This window comes from Musca vetustissima, unplaced genomic scaffold, assembly GCF_032173495.1.
Source record: "Musca vetustissima isolate MV318-11 ecotype Yass unplaced genomic scaffold, APGP_CSIRO_Mvet_v1 utg13192, whole genome shotgun sequence".
Lineage (NCBI taxonomy): Eukaryota > Metazoa > Arthropoda > Insecta > Diptera > Muscidae > Musca > Musca vetustissima.
This window is the reverse complement of record NW_026879794.1, coordinates 220,073-234,023: the sequence shown is the minus strand read 5'-3', so window position 1 is coordinate 234,023 and position 13,951 is coordinate 220,073. Positions and strand designations below refer to the sequence as shown.

General features: G+C 34.1%; 1 protein-coding gene across 5 annotated transcripts in view; it reads right to left on the bottom strand.

Moving 5' to 3' along the window:
- Nucleotides 1-13,951, bottom strand: part of LOC133324949 (poly(rC)-binding protein 3) — a 189,586-nt gene that overhangs the window by 20,267 nt on the left and 155,368 nt on the right. For all 5 annotated transcript variants that reach the window (XM_061533776.1, XM_061533775.1, XM_061533772.1 and 2 more), the window contains exon 2: nucleotides 10,624-10,749. In XM_061533776.1, coding sequence (XP_061389760.1) covers nucleotides 10,624-10,707 — 84 coding nt within the window. In that variant the 5' untranslated portion in view covers nucleotides 10,708-10,749. The remainder of the gene's footprint in view (nucleotides 1-10,623; nucleotides 10,750-13,951) is intronic.

The following is a 13,951-nucleotide window of genomic DNA, read 5'->3' as shown; positions in this document are numbered from 1 at the left end:
TTGCATTCAATTCATACGAGGTACATGTGTTGTTAATCTGCTGTTGCAGCAATTGCAACGCGAATAAATCATTATCATTATTTTCTTTTTGGAAAAATGACATTTGTTATACGTACTATACCTTTGCACAGTGGTGCAAACAAATAAGATGGGAAAATCTCTGGGAGGGAATTTTTTAACGCCTGTATAAAAACCTTTGTTAGGTGGAAATAAGTGTTAAATTTTATTTTAATGGTAAATTCATCACTGTGTTTCACAAATTTAGCCGCCAATGCATGACAAAAATGAGCATCAAAAACAAAATCGGAGACAAATGTTGCAGTGACAAAAAAGAATTAGTGTAATTTAAATGAAAATCATATATAAATACACATACATACATATGTACGTAGAAGGCATATTGTGTAAAAGACGACAGATTCAAAGACAAAAAATAAAACTATCTATAACGACAGCGGATAAAAACAAATAAATATGTACATATCTTTGTATGATGAGGACAAATGAACGACAGAGGAATGCACTGAAACCCCCATCAGAAAGCAGACTAACGGACGGACAGACAGAAAAGCAATGCAAATTGAATTTCAACTGATTAAGAACAACAAGTGCAGCTCAAAGGCAATGTACATGTGCATGTGAATGCATGTGTATAATAAACACCTATATATCGACAAAACAACCTTCCCGCCACTAGTTCACATCATTTTTTTTTTTTTTGTTTTGACTCTGTTCGTTGCTTATCGGCGTGGTGCACACATTAACACAAACATATGACCATCATAGATATAAGAGTTGCATGCAAGTGCATTCTGCAACAAGAAACAAAAATCACTTAACTTTGTGTTCCGACCCTCTATTATGGTTTGCACTCTTTGGAACAAAGAAGAAGGGGTGGGGAGGAGGAAGATTGCTCCCCTCTTCTTCGCCACATATATTTGCAGAACCGGCTGAAAACAAAAAAAAAAAAAATGCAAACAAGAAAAAATTCTTCAGTTCATTATGGATGGGACCCCCGTGGTATGTGGCGGGAACTAAAAGAACACTATATTGTCACCATAATATAATTATGATTTGTATTTGTATCTGTGAGTTTTGTCCTCCAATCTTTACCTCCTTCTCTATAGCTCATATATGTATATCTGACTGTGTGATTTTTGATTTTCTACTTCTTCATTCATTCACACAAATGTAGTTCTCGAAATCATTCGTTCAAGGTTTAATGGTGTGTGAGAAAATTATGAAAATGTCACAACAAACTTTACACGCAATCCATACATCAGAGACCTAATCAGAAAATCAAAATTTATATTGCCAAAGTTCATAATAAATCAGTTGAAAGGCAACGGATTTAAAAAAGATATGTTGCTCGACAAAAAATGTTTTTGAAAATTTTCACAATAAAAGATTTAAAGGGATTATCTTTATAAACGTGCGAAATGTGATGAGGTTTCATTGTGATGGACAAGCAAAAACAAATATTTGTACCAATGTTAATGGGAAAATGAGCAAAATGAAGTCTTCCTTATAGGCGAGCGAATACAAAGTTACCCAAAAATGGGAACATGAAAGGTTGTAACAACTGGAAGGGAATAACCCAATCCAACACCATATACAAAATCCTGGCAATCATTATACAGAAAAGAATTCAAAGCCACAATTTAAGTACAACACATTTTGAGAGATGCACAAGCTGGCTTCAGACCAAAGAGAAGATGTGTGGATCAGGCCAACACCCTACAAGTTATAATCGAATAATCTATATAATTGCGCACTCCGCTGTATCTAATGTTCATGGACTTTGAAGGAAGTTTTCAATACCACCAGAGGAACTGTCATATAGAAAGCATTGATCAAAAAGGGATTACCTCCGAATAATAAAAGCAACATAAGCCAATCGTTTCGCACCAACTCGGAAGTAAAACACGGATGTTAGGGCACAGTACTGGATGAAATAATGAATAAAGTCCGCTCTAAGAGAAGTGGCATAACATGGTGTCTCTCAAGACAGCTCGAAGACTTCTAGCCTAGACAGCCTTAATTGAATTAACAGCCATAATTCAAATTATTTGTACATTATCTGCATTTTTGTATGTGTTGTTAATGCACAAAATATAAATTAGAAGACCTGGATAGACTGGCTCGCAATGTTGGATCTGAGAATAAAATCAAGATAACTGTAGCCATCAAAATTAACAACATCAAGTCTAAGCAAATGAATATAGCTTCTGCTATGTAGTATGCACTGTAACAACAAGTGATGGTGCAGAAATGGATGTAATCAATATGCTAACAAAAACGAGAGCAGCATTCCTTCAAGATGTATAGATATACTCACATTTTTCCAGGAAAGCTAAACTTAAAATATTCGAAGCATATATATAACTCGATTCTGCCATACAGCAGTGAAATTAGGGTTGTCTCTAACGAAAAATGCCTCAGGATCATATGTAGGATATTTTGGGACAACACCATAAATTCCATGGAGCTGCGGAACTTAACGAATCCATACAAAAGCAGATTTAACATAGAAAATGTAGATGGATTGGTTAAGAAGCAATATCCATAACATAAACAGAATGGGACATGAATGGAAACCCGTAGGATAACGAAATCGAGGACGACATGGAAACACCTGGCGACAAAAAACAACTCAAGAACTAAGAAAAAAATAACCTTACATGGGAATATGCAAAAACGACGGAAACTAAACATTAAGATGACGATGTTTTGTGGGAATCCTACGACGAGTACTTTATTAATTTGGAAATTTTTTATCAATACGATCGCGACACTTCGAAAGACGTTTATAAAATTAAGACAATACTGAACAAGTTACAACGAAGTTATTTTGTTCATACATGCGGATGAAATTCAAAATATAAACTTAATGGGGGCTCCTAGGAGAAAACTCGTGTTATTATCGGACTTTAAATGAGAATTGCAGCCAATTTGGTTGAAAAACGTGTTCAAATCCCCTAAATACCGAATATTGGGGGTACCGTTATATGGGAGCTACCCAGAAACTTGGGTCAATATTAATAAATTATCAAAATGTCGGATCTCGATAAATTTGAATTTAATTTACAGACGCACTGACGGCGATATAATACGCCCCTTTTTGTTGTGTACTAAAAAATATCACCGACAGATACATTTTTTGAGAAAAATTTCAAATCGATCCAAACATTATTAGAATATCTGTAACACTCTTTGACAAACGAAATTTATTTAGAAATATTTGAAAACCAATGTAATGCAAACAAAAATACAGTTCGGTACAAAAGCTAAGTTTTGTAAGCGTTCCACTTTTTTGAATATAATTTTTTTAACAAAAAACAACTCGCAATTTCGCACACTGCGAATATACCCGCTCGCCTACTTCTTCTTCTTCTCATCACTCTATCCTTTTATAGTTACTGGCATTTTCATGTTAATTGCATGAAAATTGAATTATTCGTACCGTTTTGTTAATTAGTTTCTGTCGAGAACATTGCCATGTTTCGTTAGAGAACAAAATGAAACAATAACAACAAATGGAGGCAAAACAAAACGAAAAATGATGAAAATTGCACTCGAAAATTATGAATTGAAGACGAAGTTTGTGTTGAACTTTTGACTTTGCTTCGTCAAATTGAAACAAAAATGTCATTGTCTCTATACTCTTCTTCCAGTTTTACTTGAATAAATTTCAGTGATTGACACTAACCGCCAGAACGACCACCCATCGTGTAAGAATAAACGACGACGATGATGAGATGATAAGGTGCTGTTATTGTCGGCAATAGTTTCAATTAAATTTGAATGCCAGTGGCTGCATTTGTCATTGTTCTTGTCCATGTCATGTCACCACTATAGTATCATCATATCCCATTGTTGAAGTAACAAAAGTCTGAAACTTTTGAGTGAAAATTTTTCGGGGGAAATAAACTCGTAGATGAACTTTGTGTATTTCATCAGCAGTGAATTAATTTTATAATATAAAATGAGGAAGATTTTTTCCCTCCGAAAAATTATATTCGAAAAATAATTAAAAATAAAAATGGAACACAAATTTCAAGACATAACTTTAAATGATAGATAGATGCTATGACCATAAGCATGAGTCTTTCTTCTAAAGCGTATTTATTATTCATTGTAGCCGATGTGTACCCAATGTCAGGATAATTAATGCCAAAAAAATACTATTTTTGATTTTAATTTAAATACACAAAAACGACAACAACAAATATTAATTCTACAATTAAAATTGATAATCTGCTATAGGTTAAAATGCCAAAATATTTACAAACATATAGCAAGAAGAAGAACACAATTTTAATATTAATTAAATTCAAAATTGTGTACTAATTTATAAAAACACAAGAAGACAAGATGTAATTTGGTTTATGAGAAAATGAAAAAAAAAAAAACGGAAAAATGTCATCAGATTTTCGCATGCATGCCCAATGCGACAAATATGTACATACATATATATGTGTTCATATATAAATCTTGTAATACAATGGGGTGTAAATTATTGCAAATAAAAGGGGGAATTAAGATATTTTTTAATAATATTTAACGTGTCAAGAAGATGTCATATTAAAGTCAAATATCCTTTGCGTCAAAGAATGATATTTCGAATGATGGATCTATGCTTACCATGTACCACATATTTTGGCAAAATCGACCAATTTGTTCGAATTATTGTCAGCTGATTTTTTTATAAGCCTTTATATGGAGTCTATGATTTTTCATTTGAAATGCGCTAAATTATTCAAAATACCGAAAATGGCCCGACATATGACATAAAAAACCCTGAATGCCAATTTACAACAACTATTGTGGGAAAATGAGGTTTAACTCCATATTGAACATGAGCAGTGGCCTTATAGGAGAGCTTTGTCGAAACATCGACCCTATTTTTGCAGATAAGTTTTTCGCTCACAAACCACCCGGAATGTCAAATTGAATTCACTTCGGTGTGAAAATGTGATCTTTTAATGGAGCTGTGTCAAGTTTCAAAAGATTCTGCAGAGATGATTTTCACTTTCCAAGAACCTGGAATGTCAAATTGCTAAATCAAACCACCCATGAGTATTATAACAAGTTAAACGATGTTATGTTCGGCCCGGCCGAACTTTTATAGCCTCCACCATGATGATGACATTCAAAATATGCAGAATTAATGGGGACTCCAAGGAAAAAACTCACTTTATGATAAGACCTTGAATATACCGAAAAAGGCGTGAGAAAAATATGATTACCTAGCGTTTTATGGGGCTATACCAAAGCAGGGATCAATATTGGTAATTTTGGGTAGTGAAATTATTTTTAGTAAAGAGATATGGCGGAAGCGTGATATGGGTATACACTCAAACTTATTGATATTAATAAATTTTAGTTCAAGGATGTGCTATACACTGAGAACCCAAAATGGGTTGGGGGTGCACCATTTGGTATTTTTGAACGGCATGTTTTTTACAGTGTTTATGTTCAAATATATATGTATTTTATGCATACATATCAGAGGAAATGCATTTATTTATTAAAAAATATATACAAAAATGTTCGAAAATGAAAAATTCTGATGAAAATGCATTAAAACTTAAAATGACATAAAAACAAAAATTAATGTGATGAAAAATACAGCTAATTTCGTAGTCTTATTAGCCCATTCGGAATTATGAGAAAACGAAGCCAAAGTTAAAAACTCCGTTTTATACTGCAGTTTACTGGGTATGTTCAAAGGTGCCCCACCTGTGGCATTTTACGGAAATTTATAATAACTGCTTTTGTAGGAAATATATATGAAAGAAAATACAAAAAAAATTGTTTAACGAAAGAAAACTATCACTAAATTCTCCCTGCGCCCTTACAACCAAAAAATTAAAAGTTTACAATGGCACTGCAAAAACATGGTCACTCATGTAAATTTTGTCGACAACTGAAAAAGCTAGCCAACATGGTCTACGCAGATAAAGAATAAGATTGTCATATAAAAAAAAATGCTTGCAGGTCGGAAAAATGTTAACCGAGATTTTAAGAGTGCTGTTCAAAGGTGCCCCCCTCTTCCGTATATTATTTTAGTTTTTGAAAAATGTTATTACATGCGAAGGATTCAAATAACCACAATATCACTTGAAAATTCAAAATTTGTCAAAAGCAATTTTTAAGGCCCAACAAGATAATCAAAATCCTAAATACCATATGCAAACCAAAAACATATTTTAAATTGATATACCCGACAGTGTAGCTCTACCCATAAACACACATTAAAAAAATAAACTTTATATAAATGTGAGATGTGTTTATGACAGGAACAGCCAAAACATTAGATTTCTCATCAAAAATTTAATTAAAGGTTACAAATTTGTATGCCGTGTGTAGTTCTCTTCTGCGGTGTCATCATCATCATCAAATTGGTGAAAAAAGCATGCAATAACAACAATAACGAACATAACGATAGCTGCTGTTCGTTCACTCGGTTCATTTGTTAGTTGGTTCATATTTATCTTAATGTACATCGGCAGGTGGATTTACGACAATGCAGCAGCCCAAACGTCAACAATCGCAAAATTCGTATTTTTCTTTTTTTTAAACAAAAATTTGTCAATGACGTTTTTGGTTAAACAGGGCGACAGAAGAGACAGATATCCAAGATAATTGTGGTTGTGTGTAAATGAAATTGTGTTAGTGAGTGGTCCTGGCGGACTACTACACAACAATCCCCCAAAAAATATGTATAGACAAAAATAATTTGAGGGCAAACAAATTGTGATGTGAGTTTCTAACGGCGGGTTTCATAATTCCAAACGATGAGAATCCCTAAAACATTGCAAAAAATCCTTTGAGAGCCAGTTTACATTGTCGTTGGTTGCATCGCATAGCTAAGCTCCACAACTTATTACAGACATCGACGAAGTAGCATCCCCCTCCCCACCATCCATCCATGCACAACAACTATAATTACAAAAATGCAGCCATAAAATTACACGAAGCGTAAAAATTGGCAAAATAACATAAAATAGTTTTTACACAAAGTTTTTCGGTTTTTTCGAGACGACATCTATGCCAGCCATAGAGATACCATGCCAAGACGCCATAACGCTTTAATTCCTGACACAGACACACACACATCCGATATACTTAAATATGTAGCAGTATGTATGCATCGTCTATGATGTTATGTGGTTGGACGGACGCACGGTCGTTCCTCCTATCAACAATTCATTGTAAAATCTATCTGAAAAACGGACCTATACCTCCAATGAATCTGTTTGTTTGTTTGTTTATTTGTTTGTCTGTATGTCGACTACTTAAGCGGTAGATACTCATTTGCCCATTATAAATAAAGGAGGAAAATCAAAAACAACAACAATAAATACATCGACAGAGTACTTTTTGGCATTAACTCAAAAAATCGGGAGGGTAAATATATCGATGGTAAACTATGTTGGTTGGTTGACTCTGGGGAAGTGGTGGTGGGATGAGACAGCGGTGGTCGCCGCGGTCACAGACACAACAACTAACGTGATTAAAAGAACAAATAAATATAATTACAAAATAAATGAATTCGAATGCAAAATACAGTTTATTGTGGTTAAAGGCGTGTGATTGTGCATATTGCAATAGGACAGGATCGGATATAAGGAGAATGAAGAAGAAGACTATAGCAAACAATAGAATTAAGTATTAAGTAGTCGACTATGTGTTTGAAAATATTCTCTTTTTCAAAGTTTGTTAACAATTTTGTTTTGAATTGTAAAAATTGTCCAGTCCAAAGGCAAAAATATATAGACATAAATTTTTCCCTCGGTGTTCTCTTTGTGTTTTTTTTTAACATTTTTACGCAAACTAATAAAGGCATGAACACTTGCATAATTTTTCCTCCTGAAAATTATATATCCGCCTTTTATGTTAACGTATGTTGTCAATTTCAAGTAAGCGTAAAGCACTGTATGCTCACAGTACGACAAAGGGTATCTAAGTGCAATATGCGACACATTTTTTGCGTAAATAATCTAATCTTATCTCATTTTTCTTGTTACATTTTTGTAAATAATTTATTTTAAACTTTTCGTAGTCGATTAAGGTGACTAATATGCCAGCAGTCCGGAACCAATGCGATTTTGGGTAATGTGTATATTCAAAGAGATTTAACCAATATGCTTATATCCAATTGTTGTATATAGTATTTAAAAATTGAGTTAACTTCGCTTACTATTTCCTCTGCAGTAATTAGAAATGATTCTGAAATATTGAAAATTTGTCAATAATAATAGTCTATATTCACCACAGTAGTAATAGAATATAGGCCCAATAGCGACGGTCCTATTGATTAAAATATTTATTTCCATCCGATTTCTAGCAAATGAACAAAAGCGACATAAATATACTTCTACCAAAGGTCTACAATGCACTAAATTGGGTTCGTATGACGTTTGTCGAGGTTGTAAAACGTTTCAGATGTATAAGAGGTCTTATCAAAAAAAAGTCTCCTTCATATATTGGTAATATCATCCATTTTGAGTTTTCAGAGTTTTTAGTGTGCCCTTCGATTTTTTGTGTACAACAATTAGAACAGAACACAAACTCAATTGTTGTCTTATAATCGGTGTAAGGTCGAAAACATGACACTTCAATGAGATAATTAGTTAAAAACTTAAAAATGAGGTAGGACATTTATGTTTGAGCTACATCAAGCTAATGAAAGCAAATTTAACTTGTTTGGGTCGGATGGATCAAGTAAGGTATGGCGCAGGGCTAATTAACCCGTGGACCCTAAGCACCCAATTCTGGTCGTAAAGCCCGGAGGAGGTTCTCGTTTTTATTGAAGGAATTATGGATACTTTGAAATGTCGTGCGGAAAATTTCGGATAGGGGACAACATTTTAATTTTATCAAGATAATGACCCCAAACATTGGATACCCTCCACCATAGATATACTGACAGGCACTTGAAATAAAAAATGGGGAACATACCAAAAAGTGTATCTTGACGGACATTTCTACAAACAGATTAGGGTTCTAAATATTGGTGCTAAACCCCATGTTTCTTTGGACCAAACTTTGCCCATCGTATTACTTCTTCCAAAATTAGTTCAAGTTCGAACATGGGGAATATATCGGTCTACACCTTCTGGTACCTCCCACACAGGGGCTAGGCCTAAATGCGGGTTACAGTTCATGTATATGAATATATATATAAGGTTAATTATCGAACCTTATGTTCTAGTTTTTTTCTATCTTCCGCAGATGAAATGATTACACCAGAGTCTTAGAACCAAACCCAAACATGGAAGATATATAACTGTTTTAATATAAAAAGGGGGTTATATGGGGACGACCCCAAAAAGGGGGCGAATATTAAAAATTTTTAGTAGGGAGATTTGTTACCATATACGACTACAAAATACCAAATATCAGCACATTCGGTTAAAAAACGAGCTCCAGAACCTCAAAATACCGAATAATAGGAGGTACCGTTATATGGGGCTACCCAAAAAAATTTACCTATATTTATAATTTTTTGTGGAGAGATTTGGTACCTATTAAGAATTAAAAAAAAAAAAATTACAGCAAATTCGGTGGAAAAATACTATCAAAACCCCAAAATACTGAAAATAAGGAGGTACCGTTATATGGGGGCTACCAGAAAATGTGGACATATATTTATAATTTATAAAATATAATGTACCAAATTTCGGCGTATTCGGTTGAAAAACGAGCTCAAGAACCCCAAAATACCGAAAATTTGGGGTACTGTTATATGGGAGCTATGTCTAAACGGGGACCAATGTATCCGATTTTCGAACTTGGCCTGCCTGCAGACAAAAGACAAACCTATGCAAAATTTCAGCACTCTATATCAATTCTTTCAGAAGATAGCGAGATTACAACAGACGGACGGACAGGACTAGATCGTTATAGAATTTTACCCTGATAAAGAATATATATACTTTATAGGGTCGGAAATGAATATTTCGATGAGTTACAAAGGGAATGACAAAATTAATATACCCTCCATACCATAGTGGAGGGTATAAAAACCAAGTGGATACTTTTACTGTAACTCACTTTATGCTTCCGCCAAAGCCTTCAAAATACCAAAACGTTGCCCGATGTTGATATCATCAATATCAAAAATCATAGCAGTAGTAGCAATGTATGTACAAAATTTCAAAGCTCTGTCTTAAATATTGCGAGTTGTAACGTGATTTAAACAGTCGGACCGGCGGACATGGTTAAATCTACATAAACTTTAATTCAGATCAAGAATATATTTAATGGGGTCTCAGGTGATTATTTCGAGGTGATACAAACGAATCGTTGTCTAAAAAACAAAAAATAGCATAGAGGCGGAATTATTTATTTATATATATTTTTTTCAAAATTTCGTTGGCCTTACAACAGAAAGTTTTTATAAATAATGTATTTTGCAATTTAAATTGCAGATTCGTAATAAATATCGTTTCCATTATCAAATTGTAATATTGTGGTGTGTAAATATTGGATTATGTCAAATTTAATAGCTGACAATGATGACTACATAAATATTTAAAATCCTAGAGAATTGTTCAATGTTTCATATTTTTGTTCGTTTTTTGTATTAAAAAAATATATTGTCGCGCAACTTACCTTTCCTTGCATAATCAGCCTTATTGTTAATGTAACCGATGGATCATCATGTTTAATTTGCGTACTTGAGTTATTGTCCTCCATTTTGTTGTTCTGTTCTGTTGTTTTTACGGTTTGGTTGGGTGGCTGTGGTGTTGTTATTGCTGTGGTTATTGTTGCTGTTGCTATTTCTGCTTGTGGGATGATGGTGTTAACTACAGTTATGTAGGTGGTGACGACTATGACAAGTTTTTGTTTTCCTTTCTCTTTTTTTCTGTGGCTTTAAATTCTGGGCTTAGTTCATAAAATTGAACTACTGGTTGGTTTCCGCGTTTTATTTTCTCGCTGGATTTTCTTTTTTTTATTAGCGCAATTACACACACATATGCACAAACAAACGAAACAAATAACAATGTTATTGTGTTTTCAGGCTATACAAATTCGATTTGTATTTGGTTAAGGACACAAAGACATACAGAGGATGCGCGGATTAGGTAGCAGTTTTTTTGCAGAATCTCGGGGACAACAACTTCACTTAGGCTCACACTTGATGATATTTTTTCCAAAATCAGGAAGAAACACTGGTTTTGGGGATGTGGTGGTGTTGGTGATTGGTTGGTTGGTTATTTGGTTGTTTGGCTGACCGGTGTGTCTTTTATCGTTTCATTGAAGCTCTTATTTTTATTGCCGTTTTATTTAATTTTGCTTTATTACTGCAACCGCTGTTGTTCGTTCAGCGAGCGAGCGCGCGTATATTTGTTTTGCTTTTAATTAAAAATGTGCACAACGGCAAACGATGATGTTCCTATAGCTTCTGGTTGTCGTCGTCGTTGCGTCTTCTTCTTCTTCCTATGCTGGCTTTAGAAAAACGTCGTGCGTTCACGTTTTCCTCTTGATATTTGTATCTGTGAGATTATTAGATATGTATTGGTACTGTATGTTCTTTTGGGAATATTTTGTCGAATGTGAGAATGTGTTGTGTCTATCCTTTTTGAGATGAATATTTTGTTTTTTCTTTGGGCAGAAATTCCTTTTGTTTTTACGTTCTCTTCACTGTTTTTGGCATTTAGAGAGATGACACCACAACAAAAGACGTTGGCTGGGTTTGGGTTGGTCCGGTGATCTGGTCTGGGGGACAATGACGACAATTAAATAGCCTTCACAACGATTTTCTCTGAACTGTCCAATTGGGCGGTTGCTGTGTAAAGAGAGGAGAAGAAAAAGAAAAACAGAAAAAATACAATTAATTACAATTAATTATGTCTACATAGATTGGTTTGCTCATTTCAAAAAAACATTTGACAAATTATTTTCTAAATAAGCTTTGTTCGTTTTTTTTTTCAAATATATTTAGTGGACGTTGTCATATTTTGTCAAGTTTTTAAGTTGATGTTTTTACCCCCCGCCCTCTTTTTTACACTGTTTTAGGGGCTGCTGCTGGTTGCTCTCTAATTGATTGCTAATTTGAAATTATTTGTCAATTGATTAAAGACCCAAAATCTGGGAGCGGGATCTAACATTTGGGGCCCACTACAATTATCAAATGTTAGGAGAATATTGTTTTCCGGCAGCCAAGTACTCAGCACAATATTGCCTGCCTTCCCTACCTTAGCCAATATTTAGAAAAGACTTGTCTCTGTAACTTGCAACATATCGCGACAAAGCGAGACAGGGAGCCAGCCACAACGACAAATGGCAATTGACTTTGTTGGTGCGCGGCGGCTTGCCTGATTTATTTGTTGTTCTTAAGGCTAACAAAAAAATTTACAAAACTTTGAATTGCTGCCAAGTTTCGCGTAGAGAATAATTTGTATTAGAAAAGTGCCATTTGAAATCTAATTGAATCTCAATGTGTTCGTGCGTGCGTACGTACGTGCGTATGTTTACTATTTACAACATAATGAGCAACGCGAGGCAGCCGGTGGTGATCATTATTCCCAAATACTATGGTAACAACAGAGTGTGGTGTACTTACCAACCACAACAAATTTTTAAATAAATAATAAAAAAACAACAACATTTACGAAAAAAACAATAAACTTTGAGTATCTGTCAGAGAATGCAAATCAGATGCGGCACTTGAGAATATTTGTGGAAGTGTGACAACGTCTATGCAACATTGTTGCATTTAAACGACGTACAGGAGTCAGTACAGGTCAAAATGAATGCTGAGGTTGTTGAATGGTTTCGTTAGTGCTGAATAATCGAAATATAATTTTCGACTTGATAATGAAAATTCAAATTTTTATTATCGAAAATGGGTTGAAAGCATCTTCTGGCTATGAGAATTGAAGAGGAGTCATTTGGTGCTGGTCAATATACGCTGGCTTGTTATCCTCGTTCAAGCAAACAAATTGTGATGTAGCACTCATAATTTACAGCAATATCTACTTCCCAAAGCGGAACTATCGCCAAATGACCAGTTTTGGGTTCCCAGACAGAGACCCACGATTCGAAATCTGTAACAATCTTACTTGAAGTATTGTGATCGAATTTCGTCAAAATGTCTTTCACATGGCGATCTTTGTTACAAAAATACTGTTTAGTGGTATTAATTTTGTTTGTGACTCTGGGCCCTTTAATATTATAGAACAATTAAAGTAATATGTTTCGTAACCATTTCTAGAAAACCTAGATTTTGAATCAGAACCTGAAATGGACTTAAACCACTTTCAAAATAAATGACTCACTTCACTGTCAGACTAAGATTTATGTTCCTGGTCATTATAATCCGCGTCGAAAGTTCGGAAAAATTATCGTAGGAAAGATGTCATGAGTTAATTCCATTTTTTTTTTTTTTTTGGTAAATTGAGTTTTCAAGTCATTGTAAACAACACAACACATGGTGGTACGTCAAGTTGTACTAAGTACGTTTAGCTAAATAAATGTGTGGACCAAAAAATTTATTTTATTTTTATTTTATTTAAAGCTTTTAAGTAGGTAGGCCTAGTAGGTGGAAATCTTTGAAAATCAAATACCAAATTACTTACTCTAAGATCGAAAAAATAGGAACACTTCAGGATTGGGTTCAATGTAATTAAAAACATTAAACTTTATTTTAAAAAATCTGAGAATAATTATTTTCTTTACCCGGAATCCAACTTCGCTGGGAACTAGCCACATGTTCTTGATTATCCTAACTCTTCAAAATAAGGACAATGTTGAGGGTGATTTTTAATATTAGAGCTATGTCAAAATATGAACCCACATCAAAAATCTTCAGTAAAAATTACCCACAAAATACCGAAAGTGTGGCGGATCTTTATATTGGTGCTATGTCATACCATGGATCCAAACCGAAAATTGATTTGTAAAAATTGTGTTCCACCCTCCCAGAACCTGTAATGCT